This window comes from Semicossyphus pulcher, unplaced genomic scaffold (assembly GCF_022749685.1).
Source record: "Semicossyphus pulcher isolate SPU_LCO1_2020_fin unplaced genomic scaffold, fSemPul1.0.p SCAF_24, whole genome shotgun sequence".
Classification (NCBI taxonomy): Eukaryota; Metazoa; Chordata; class Actinopteri; order Labriformes; family Labridae; genus Semicossyphus; species Semicossyphus pulcher.
This window is the reverse complement of record NW_027211698.1, coordinates 6,675,589-6,687,500: the sequence shown is the minus strand read 5'-3', so window position 1 is coordinate 6,687,500 and position 11,912 is coordinate 6,675,589. Positions and strand designations below refer to the sequence as shown.

The 11,912-nt window shown below is 41.0% G+C and overlaps 3 protein-coding genes across 3 annotated transcripts in view; 2 read left to right on the top strand and 1 right to left on the bottom strand.

The window, feature by feature from the left end:
• LOC138603782 (sericin-2-like) overlaps positions 1-119 on the bottom strand; it is a 17,969-nt gene extending 17,850 nt beyond the window's left edge. Inside the window, exon 1 of the mRNA XM_069675692.1 lies at positions 84-119. Coding sequence (XP_069531793.1) covers positions 84-119 — 36 coding nt within the window. The remainder of the gene's footprint in view (positions 1-83) is intronic.
• A 1,383-nt stretch (positions 120-1,502) lies between these two features.
• Positions 1,503-8,842, top strand: LOC138603680 (T-cell surface antigen CD2-like). The gene is made up of 8 exons (XM_069675560.1): positions 1,503-1,756; positions 3,517-3,807; positions 3,915-3,991; positions 4,566-4,740; positions 4,878-4,940; positions 6,310-6,387; positions 7,096-7,352; positions 8,080-8,842. Exons 1-8 carry the CDS (start codon positions 1,657-1,659, stop codon positions 8,158-8,160), a joined length of 1,122 nt encoding a protein of 373 aa, XP_069531661.1. The 5' UTR covers positions 1,503-1,656; the 3' UTR covers positions 8,161-8,842.
• Positions 8,843-11,534: 2,692 nt separating this feature from the next.
• Positions 11,535-11,912, top strand: part of ptgfrnb (prostaglandin F2 receptor inhibitor b) — a 38,971-nt gene continuing 38,593 nt past the window's right edge. The window contains exon 1 of the mRNA XM_069675165.1: positions 11,535-11,871. Coding sequence (XP_069531266.1) covers positions 11,829-11,871 — 43 coding nt within the window. The 5' untranslated portion in view covers positions 11,535-11,828. The remainder of the gene's footprint in view (positions 11,872-11,912) is intronic.

Genomic DNA, 11,912 nt, shown 5'->3' with positions numbered 1-11,912 from the left:
AGGTGAGAAAGTTTACCTCTTACTTGTAACTGCTGTCAAAGTTAACTTAAACGTAGAAGTAAAATATGCCCGTGCAATAATACGGATGTGCGTCCCATACCCAAGCCCGCTATACCCATGCCTATTCCCTTTAATTGTGATCACTCTGCTGATTGACGGCTGGACAGACCCAAGTCATCACTGCTGCACACATTTTAATGTTGTGATCACTTTCATTTCTGGCAATATCGCGTTGTTGCGTCGCATCTCTAAAAAGATCTACCACAAAAATGATTTCTGCACGAGCCACTCTATAGGGTATTGTTTAATTAGCTGACTGTTATTCAGTGTTTTGAGAACATTTCTCCTATCTCTCCGTCTTTCCGCCATTTTCTTCTCTGCTTAAGAAACTCTTACGCCTCTTAAAAGTCCTCCTCACTACTCCGAACAGTTTCTCACCTTAGGAGCTCTCTTAAGGGCTGAGATGCTTCCTGAATTACTTTTATCTCTACCAGGATCTAGTCTTAACTTTAAGGGGAAATTCTTAGAAAACGTCACGATTCTAAGAATTTTCTTAGAGTTTCTTCACTAGGAGCAACTCTTTGTACTAGGAAGCTTTATGAATATGAGCCCTGTTTTCTTTAGGAATTATTCAGTTAGCTTTAGCCTGGTCTGTAGCTGCTAACTAGCTAGCTAAGTACCTCGTGATAGATTGTCAGCTTTATTCATGAAAACACGACTTTAATACAAAACATTAATTGGGAGTGATTTTAAATCTACACACATTAAAAAATGTGATTTCTGGATGTTTCACTCTTTATTGAACAAACTCAACCATAGCATTAGCATAGCATTTTGGTAATAAAAACCTTGATTAAACCTGTTTAATTAAACACCTGTACCCGTTCTTTTAAGAGATGTGGACTCTCTTCTTCTTGTTCTGTGTTTTTCTCAGTTAAATCTTTATAACTTATTTCATGAATTCTATTTAAAGATACTAAATGGACTGCAACAACTACTAACATCAGCCTTCCCCATAGAATCATTATTATAGTTGCTAATGCTAATAGTAGACCTGTTGACTTCAACTGTTAGAAATACTATCATCAGCCTTTATCATGACTATGCTGCTCTTGTTAATCTTACACATTTGTACTGTTATTATTGGCTTTGTAACCAGGTGTTTTATCTGTTGCTCTGTCTGCCTGTCTCTATCCTGCTCCTCCCTCTCTCCCTCTCTTGGCCCATCCAGTCTCTTCAGATGTTCAACATGAGTCTGGTTCTGCTTGAGGTTTCCGCCTGTTAAAGGAAGTTTTTCTGTCTCTGTGTGTGCTATACAAATAACATTTGATTGACTGATTGATGAAATAAGATAGAGCTCATACCACACACACACACACACACACACATGTAGCTGCAGCTGAAAAACGTACATTTCATATGTGTGCTGTGATGGGGTTTTGTGATAAATGTTTGACTCTCTCTCTCTCTCTTTCTCTCTCTCTCTCTCTCTTAAGCGTTTATTGCTGTGAATGTTCGTCTCTTGGTTCACTTGTGAAAGCAGAAATAGAAGGAACCTTGGTCTGTTTGCACGTGACATACTGAAAGCAAGGAGCCCGTGCCTCTTGGATCACTTCCTTCACACACACATATAGGAGGAGGCGACAGGAAGTCAGCATGTTCTTCTTCTCGCAGCTCGACATGAGGAGGATGAAGGTTGACGCGGCCTTCAGCATCTCTGTGCTCCTGCTCTGCTGCTCCGTCATCTCCTTCACAGGTACGCCGCACCTTCACAGCCATGCAGGGACACACTGCATAACAACACGTTATCTGTTTAATTATAATTTAATCATTATTTCACCATAAAATCGCTTTCCTCCTGTGACGCTCTCAGAGATACTTTTACTTTGAAAAGTAGAACAAAAATGTTCATCTGAGAAAATCAAACGTTTATTTCTTATCAAATATATTTTTTTATGTAACTTTTAACCCCGCACACGCACACACACGCACATCTGTATTTAAAGCATCAGTGATCCGTTCTTTAAACATGCTGATATTAAATGTAAATGTTAAAGTGACTGTGGTCGTATTAAAGATTTAAAAGAATTATATTAATATGAGGATAATAAAAACACAGAAACAGAGAAACATTAGTTTTTTAATGGAGCAGACCGACGTCACAGAAAATAATAATCACCTGAACTTTCTCACACACATTTAAATTAATGTGTCATGTTTATCATTACAGCTTCAGCTTTTTAATCATTATTCTTTAACGTAGTTTAGTACATGAGCAGGTGGAGGGTTGCATTAAACCATCTCTCACATGAACGTCGATCAAACAGACCAAATGTTTCTATATTTGCCTGATTAAAGGAGCGTTTGTGGCTTTAACGCAGAATATTTCTATAAACGCAGGCAGAGCCGAGCGCGCAGCAGGAAGTCGGTGTGGTCTGAAAACAGGTTAACAAACAGGAAGCAGCAGAAACACATCAGCAACACAATCAGTTCAACAGTTCGGAAATTATACGTATTGATTACCACAATATCTTCCACACACGTTATTAAAATATCTAATTTGATGTGAAATATGGACTTCATTTCCCTACACATGAAGAGCCTCTTCATCACCTCAGAATGAAACAGAAACAGCTGAACAAAAGATGAAATATAATATTATAATAATTCATGTAATATTATCATATTATTAAACATTGTTAATGACAGGAGCAGTTTGATGTTAATGTAATAAAAGTTGACTGGGGTTTGGTGGAGGTGTGAAGTCAGCTGCTTCCTGGAACCACGCTGTGTTCTGACAGGAAAACGTCAGCATTACTGCGGCGTGTTTGTGTGTGTGTGTGTGTGTGGGTGTGTGTGTGTGTGGCAGTTGTTGCACCATTATAGTTCGCCTTCATGTTGACCTGATGACATTTTGTTTGATTCTTGTTTCCGCTCTCTCTCTCTCATTTCAGTGTTTATGTTTTACGTTAAAAGCTTTTTAAAGAATGTTTGATGCTGAAAACAAACCCCAGCTCCCTCAGGCTACATGTCGAAGTGTCCTTGGGTAAGACACTGAACCCCAAATAGCTCCCGGTGGCATAGCCAGCGGGTATGAATGTGATGACTGATTGACAGTTGGGTAATTTGGATAGCAGCCTCTGCCATCAGTGTGTGTGAATGGGTGAATGTGACATGTAGTGTAAAAGCAGCTTTGAGTGGTCGCAAAGACTACAAAAGCGCTTTATAAGTACAGTCCATTTCATGTGAAAGAGCAGTCAAGTTGTTCTCTCATTGTTTGTTGGTCAGAATTTCCAAAATAAAATGAGTTAATTTACAGGAAGGGCGTAACCATTCAGGGATTTATAGATATAATCATGTCTGTGCTGTATAAAGATTATTAACATTATTGTATATGCGGTACGTCTCAGTGGCGCCCCCTTCCGGTGTACCGTTGTTGTTGTAGGCTGTGATGAACTCTGCACCCACTAGAGGTCACTGATGAGGTCAGCAGTATAACATCGTGTCTGTCCACAGAATCTGCGGATAGCTGTGACCACAATGCTCCAGTAGGGGGCAACTTCCTGGTGCCTCTGCTTATCAAGCTGAAGGCCTCAGACAGGCTGAAGTGGATACACGATAACGTCACCATCTTCAACCGCAGAGACAGCTCGGTCAGCCCTGGCAAACCGGAGGACATTTCTGCAGACGGAGCCCTGCAGCTGAGGGAGCTGAAGAAGGAACATGCGGGCATGTACACGGCCGAGTTTCACAACAGTGAAGGAATATCACTAGGGACTTTCAAACCTGTACGCTTATGTATCCTGGGTAGGTTAAAACACTTGACCTGTTTATATTTTACAGTGCAAACACCTGTAAGAGGCCAACAGCATCACGAGAGATCAGTTTCACAGCTTCATGTTTGTTCTCCTCAGACCCCGTCAACAACCCCGTTGTGAAGGTCATCTGTCAGCAAGGTGGCAAGGTCAAGTTCACCTGCACTGGGAATATGGTGAGACACAGTGTGTTTATATATGAGATAAAAAGGTTGTTACACAGCAAGTGTAAGTTCATGAAGTAAAACGTGTACTCTTTTCTCCCTCAGGTCATATTACTCTGATACATAGAGAACAGTAACAATTAAAAATGATTCTGATCATAAAAGAAAGTCTTTATTTTCAACCACTTTAATTCATATGTAAAATACTTTGTTCACAAAGTTTTGTAATTAGTATTATTGAAAGCGTGTACATAAATAATATCAAATAAATAAATAACATAAATAAATAACATAAATAACACCTAAATAAAGAACATAAATAAATAACACAAATAAATATAACATAAATAAAGAACACATAAATAATAACATAAATAAATAACACATAAATTAAGAACATAAATAAAGAACATAAATAAATAACACATAAATAGATAACATAAATAAATAACACATAAATAAATAACATAAATAAATAACATTAATTCCTTGTTTGTACAAAAACATTTGAATATTAAACAAATAAAAGTATAAATGTTGCTCTGTTAACTTGAATCTCTCGGTTTAATGATGTTTTAACCGGCAGGTGAAGGATGTGAGGTTTCAGTGGCGTCAGAACAACAAAGAGTTGAAGGACAGTGTAGGTGAGTCTCTGGTTCAAACTGCAGCCCAGGTGCAAAAAGACGAGTTCACCTGCACAGTTTCCAACAAAGTGAGCAACAAGAGCAGTAAAGCCGTGAAAGAGGAGTGCCACAAACCTGGTGAGGGTTTACACCTGTCTCTGAGGGCTTTGATGCTATTATCATTCAAATAATTATTATCATTATTTATTTATTATTGTTATACTTATTATTATAATCATCAGTTATTAAAGTGACAGGCTTTTTCTCATCTGTAGATCCAATTTTCCCTTCAGAGCTGTTTGGAATCAGCACCTGGGTCTACGTGGGCGCCGGAGGAGGTCTGTCTCTCTCCTGAATGAACCTGTCTGTCTCTCCTGAACGAACCTGTCTCTCTCCTGAATTAACCTGTGTGTCTCTCCTGAACGAACCTGTCTCTCTCCTGAACGAACCTGTCTCTCTCCTGAACGCACCTTCCTCTCTCCTGAATGAACCTGTCTCTCTCCTGAATGACCCTGTCTCTCTTCTGAATGAACCTGTCTCTCTCCTGAACGAACCTGTCTGTCTCTCTCCTGAACATACCTGTCTGTCTCTCTCCTAAACGAACCTTCCTCCGTCTGAATGAACCTGTCTCTCTCCTGAACGAACCTGTCTCTCTCATGAACGAACCTGTCTGTCTCTCTCCTGAATGAACCTGTCTCTCTCCTGAACGAACCTGTCTCTCTCCTGAATGAACTTGTCTCTCTCCTGAACGCACCTGTCTGTCTCTCTCCTGAATGCACCTATCTGTCTCTCTCCTGAATGAACTTGTCTCTCTCCTGAACGCACCTGTCTGTCTCTCTCCTGAATGCACCTATCTGTCTCTCTCCTGAATGAACCTGTCTCTCTCCTGAACGAACCTGTCTCTCTCCTGAATGAACTTGTCTCTCTCCTGAACGCACCTGTCTGTCTCTCTCCTGAATGCACCTATCTGTCTCTCTCCTGAATGAACCTGTCTCTCTCCTGAACGAACCTGTCTCTCTCCTGAATGAACTTGTCTCTCTCCTGAACGCACCTGTCTGTCTCTCTCCTGAATGCACCTATCTGTCTCTCTCCTGAATGAACTTGTCTCTCTCCTGAACGCACCTGTCTGTCTCTCTCCTGAATGCACCTATCTGTCTCTCTCCTGAAGGAACCTTCCTCTCTCCTGAATGAACCTGTCTCTCTCCTGAATGAACCTGTCTCTCTCCTGAACGAACCTGTCTCTCTCATGAACGAACCTGTCTGTCTCTCTCCTGAATGAACCTGTCTCTCTCCTGAACGAACCTGTCTCTCTCCTGAATGAACTTGTCTCTCTCCTGAACGCACCTGTCTGTCTCTCTCCTGAATGCACCTATCTGTCTCTCTCCTGAATGAACTTGTCTCTCTCCTGAACGCACCTGTCTGTCTCTCTCCTGAATGCACCTATCTGTCTCTCTCCTGAAGGAACCTTCCTCTCTCCTGAATGAACCTGTCTCTCTCCTGAACGAACCTGCCTCTCTCTTGAACGAACCTGTCTGTCTCTCTCCTGAATGAACCTGTCTGTCTCTCCTGAACGAACCTGTCTCTCTCCTGAACAAACCTGTCTCTCTCTCTCCTGAACGAACCTGTCTCTCTCTCTCTCTCCTCAGCTCATGATGTCGTTAAATAAGCATAATTTACGTTAAACTGGTTCTTCTTTGTCGTCATCAGGGATTGTTCTGGTGCTGTTGATCATCGTCATAGTTTGCTGCGTCAAGAACAGACGTAAGAAAAGCATGCACGTGAAGGGTGAGTTTTTTTTACTTCTTTCTTTGATCTAACCTTAAACCTTTAACTCTGACCTAGGATGTTCTTCTTTTGCTTTTAAAAATGTATTTTCTACACTCATTAAAATATAGTGCACAGATCTGTCACTGTTCAGCACACTATAAAACATGCACCGGGTAGATTTGCCAGTAATGTTTAGACAGTTCTGTTCTGAGGAAAAGCCCAGCACACTGCCGGTTAGAGACGCTGAAGCTGCTTTGTTTAGCTGGCACCCCCTGCTGAGGGTAACTGGTGGAGTTCCACAGGGCTCACTGTTTGGTCCACGACTGTTTGTTAGAGACTGTCTGGAGAGCAGATGCAACAATGTGTATCGTCTGTGACACAGCTGATTACCACCCATCTCTCAAACTCTTTAATCTCTACATTCACATGGCGGCCATTTTCCTGAGACGTCAGTATCAGTTCACCGTTTCCTGATTGATAACCACTGAAAATACCCAGAGCGACATCAGACCATTTCAACAACATATTTGATAAACAATAAGCTGCATTTAGACAACAGCAAATGTTAGCTTATTTTAACTTAAGCTAAGAAGTGGCTAAATGCTAATCATGACTTTTGATAGCGTTGTACGATTCTAGAGGAAAGGCAAACCAACAAACTGAACCCAACAAGAAAAACAAACCGACAGTTCAGCTCCTAAAGCTTCAGCTTGTTTCTGTCAACAGACGAGGAGGAGTTCCGTTTGGGCTGGTCCAATCCTAACCAACAACAACAACAACAACAACCACAACAACGACAACAACAACAACCTCCAAATCAACGACATCATCACCATCAACAGCACCAGCAGCAGCAGCAGCACCATCACCAGCAGCCGGCCGGACACACTGGTCCTCGCCCACATCGCTCCAAACAGCAGCGTCACAGAGCGCCCGACCAGCCCGGCGCTCAAATTCAGCCCAGCCCCCGAAGACCTGCACAGGTAGGAGGCTACAGAGCAGCTAAGCTAATACTAATGCTAAATTACAGATGACATCAGTCCAAGGTCAAACCTGTCTGACATTCACAACTTGAAATTCTGTGGTGTTTAATGATCATTTGATGCTCAAAGCATGCTGGGATACCTGTCGACGCAGACCCAGCTGGTATGTGATGAGGGGGAAGTCAAACTGTACGATAGCACTGTACATTAACAGCAGCTAACCTTAGCATCCAACCAATTCCTAGCTTACATTAATGTTAGCTCTAAATGTATGCATTTCCTATCATATCATTTAGCATTATCAAACTGTAATGTTATCTCAGGAGTGGTTTTATGCTAATGCTAACTGTTGTCTAGTGGTAGCAAATGGTTCATCAGTTATGGCACAACGTCCCTCCAGATTCCTTGAGAACTAACCTTCATTTTAGCTAGGTTTAGGTGGAATGCTCATAGTAGCTGTTTTCCAGTGCTAACATTAAAAAAATTGCTAGCTAACATTATTGTGAATTAGCTAACATTACCATTAGCCAGGAAGCTGCACCTTTTCCACTGTAATGTTAGCTGAAGAAAAGACTGAAAGCTAACATTAGCTGTTGTCCGCTGGTATAGCTAATTAGTGAGAAAATGATTTAAACCATGTTTAGTCAAAGAAAAGTTGTACAAAGGAATCTCTAAAAGCAGACGAAATGATGGTTGTGTTTATTTTACTTTGGTAACTTCCTGTCAGGCCCCCAAACCAACTGATGAAGAGCAGCCCCCTCCTCTTCCTCAGCCCAGGAAGAAGGCTCCGAAAACCCCTCGAGTGTGAGACAGGAGACGAAGACACTTCCTTCTCTACGGCCCACTGTCACACGTCAGGAAGAACAAACTTAGATTTTCAAAGTAAAAGCTGAAGTCAAAACATGAACCACCGTCTCTACTTTAACATGTTTAACATGTTAAATCAAACTGCATCAAAACATGAACCACCGTCTCTACTTTAACATGTTTAACATGCTAAATCAAACTGCATCAAAACATGAACCACCATCTCTCCTTTAACATGTTTAACCTTTAACATGTTTAACGTGTTCAACATGCTAAATCAAACTGCATCAAAACATGAACCACCCTCTCTCCTTTAACATGTTTAACGTGTTTAACGTGCTAAATCAAACTGCATCAAAACATGAACCATCGTCTCTCCTTTAACATGTTTAACGTACTAAATCAAAACATGAACCATCGTCTCTCCTTTAATGTGTTTAACGTGTTTAACGTGTTTAATGTGCTAAACCAAAACATGAACCATCGTCTCATTTCCTCCTTTAGCTGTGAGCTTGTTAGTCTGTTTTCATGCTGAGCTGCACATTATCAGGATGTCATGGACTCTTTCTAATGTCCGTAAACTGACATTCTACCTGCTGATCATGTTTTTATTTCTGTCACATGTTTCACATGTTTAAAACATGTTTAATAAGTTTAAAATATTAAACATATTTAAAGTGTGAGCTCTGGTGTGTGTTTGGTGTTTGTGCTGTAAATTCATGATTAAAAGAAACTTTCAGTCATCACCTGCAAACTGTTAGCATAAAGGTCAAACAAGCAGGAAGTGTGTGTGTGTGTGTGTGTGTGTGTGTGTGTGTGTGTGTGTGTGTGTCATATCCTGTGAATTTTTGCTGAAAATGTGCTTGTGGTTTTGTGTGTTTGCTGCTGCTGAGTGCGAGATGATGATCTGCTCTGTGTGTGTGTGTGTGTGTGTGTGTGTGTGTATGTGTGTGTGTGTGTGTGTGTGTGTGTGACTTCCTCCTCCTCCTCTTTCACAGTGTTTAAATTAGATTATAACCGAGAGGCTTAATTACAGTTAATGTCTGTTTATTGATTATAGTAATAACTATGTCTGTATGTTATATGATGTATAAATGTATTATCAATAAAAACATAGATATGTTAATAAATTACATCCTGATATAAAGAAACACTGAAACACACACATGAATAAATCAATAGTATTCATATTTATCCTCTAATCTTCTTCATTGATGTAATGTATCTGTACATGGGAGCACAGCAGACAGCTTCAGCTGTACACACAGAGGAGAGCTTTTACGTGGAGTCTCCTCCACTAGGTGGCGCTGTAGCTTCATGTTTAAATCAGAGGAGTAAGAACAGGTATGATGGTCACATGTTTCTGTAAAGTGATGTGTGACCTGGAGCAGAAACACTTTGACAAGTCCTCCTCTCTGTCATCACACTCACCTATAATGCTGCACACTCATGACACAAACAGACATTGTGAGTGTGACGCAGCTGATCACATGACCCATCAGACAGCTGTCTTCCTGTCAGCGCTCATTACTTTATTATTCATTCATCATTATATCATTATATAATTCAATTCCTCTGCAGCCCGCACCGCTGCATGTTTCTGTGCTGTCCTCTGGTTTTACACATTAACTACATGTTCTTTAAATATCACGTCCGTGTAGCAAGGAACTGTGGGTAATTGAATCAGCTGTCAAACAGCAGATGTTTCAGATGATTCATCACATTTAAGTTTAATTTAGATGAACAAACTGTTATTATGAAACGGATTCTGTTGAGCTGTTAAAAACACTTTGAATGAATGACAGCCATCTTTTTTTATTCAATGTTCTGTAGTCTTGTTTGAGGCCACCAGGGGGCGCCACAGGTCCGTGTTCGTTACCACAGGTCAGCGAGTAGGTGAGGCAGAAATATACACAACACTGTGAGGAATAAAGTGTCTCCTTTAATGTCTGCTGGGGTCTTCATGTACTGTCACATTTAAACAGTTTCATACAAACACCACACCCTACAGACAACATATAAACATATTAAATATATACAAATATAGAAAACATATAAACATTATAAATATATAAACATATTGATATATAGAAAACATATAAACATTAAATATATTAATATATAAACATATAGAAAATATATACTTACATATATAACACTAATATTTACATTTAAATTACTTCTCTTTCCTTTATAACATATGTAAGATTAGTGTGTGTGTGTTTGGCAGAGAGGAGTGGGTCATATCTGGTCCTCACACACACACACTGTAAATATAGCACAGTCACATGTATCACAGCAGATCACCCACGAAGCTGTGACCTTTGACCCTGAAGTTACTCCTCTGAGCGGTGACCTTTGACCAGCCGGGTGGCTCAGTGTAAATACACAGCATGAGGCTGACCTCAGAGGAGTTGGAGCAGCTGGAACACTTCTTAAACTTTTATTAAACTTCAACTTTTTATTTTTAATAATTTTTATTACATTTGTTTCTGACAGTTTACCTTTTATATTTTCTTCATCACAACCTCCAACACTTGTGTTTTTACCTGCAAAATACATCAAACACTGAAGCTCCAAACCCTGCAGTTCCTCTGGTGTCCACTTGAGGATGCCTCCAGCAGTGAGTCAGTCCCCATAGAGCCCCATGTTAAACTTCACAGCAGAAATAAACATGTTTACAGCCTGGTACAAAAAACAGTTTGGGTCTCTCTAGCTCATTTCTCTCTTCATGACAACTGTACGGGGATAATCTTTATACAACTCACCTGCTTACATTATATTAAGGCTTAAAGTGATGCAGCATTAGGGGCGTGGCCTCTTTGAGTGACAGGTGGGAGCTGCTAGCTGTCTGCTAGGTGTCACCTCAGCTTATTCAGTTTCTGAGCGTAGCCTCTGGGCCGTGTTTGTGCTGTTGGAGCCTTTTGGAGATTTGTTCATGGGAATATCAGACAAATAATCTGTCTGTGCGCTTTATTGAACTAACAGACCGTCCAACACGTCTGACACACTGTTTTTACACTAATTATTTTATATGTTAGCACTAATTAGCAGCTATCTGTGTCTGCGCTTGTTAGTTTAGCATATTTCATCACCATGTTTCTCTCTGACTCCATATTGTTAAAGGCTTTAGAGCTTTTACATTAAATAACGTGATTCATCATGCAGAGTTTTCACCACACAGACATGTTCCTGGACGGTGGGCCAAGGGTCCAAACAGACATGTATCATTCTTATACATGTAATGTGTCTCCCTCTTCACCTGGGACCTCCCTGCCTTCTTCCCCCTTACTCCTCCTCCTCCTCCTTATGCCGACACCTAACTTCCGGCCGCTCTCTCCCTCTCTCTCTCGCCCTCATTCCCACACACACGCAGAACCGGTTCGGTGTCAGTGTGTGGACCATGTAAACGGGATCTAGATTCTGGTTGTTGTAGTCGGAACCGCGGTGTGTGTGTGTGCGTGAGTGAGTGAATGAGTGAGTGTGTGTGTGTTTCGGTGTTGCGGAGCGGCTCCGCCCGGTGTGCTGGGCTCAAACATCTGAGAGTTTTATTGGACTGACCGACAGGCAGCGGCGGGAGAGGAGCACTGTTACCCGCACACAGGACAAAGAACCCCGGGGGGAAATAAAGGATTTAACCCGGGAAGAGTGGAAGAAGAGAGGCTGAAGATGAACCGTGTCCTCGCGCTCGTCTTCGTTCTTTTCATGCTCGGTAAGAAACGTTTCTCTGATTCACTCCTGATAGATAATTAA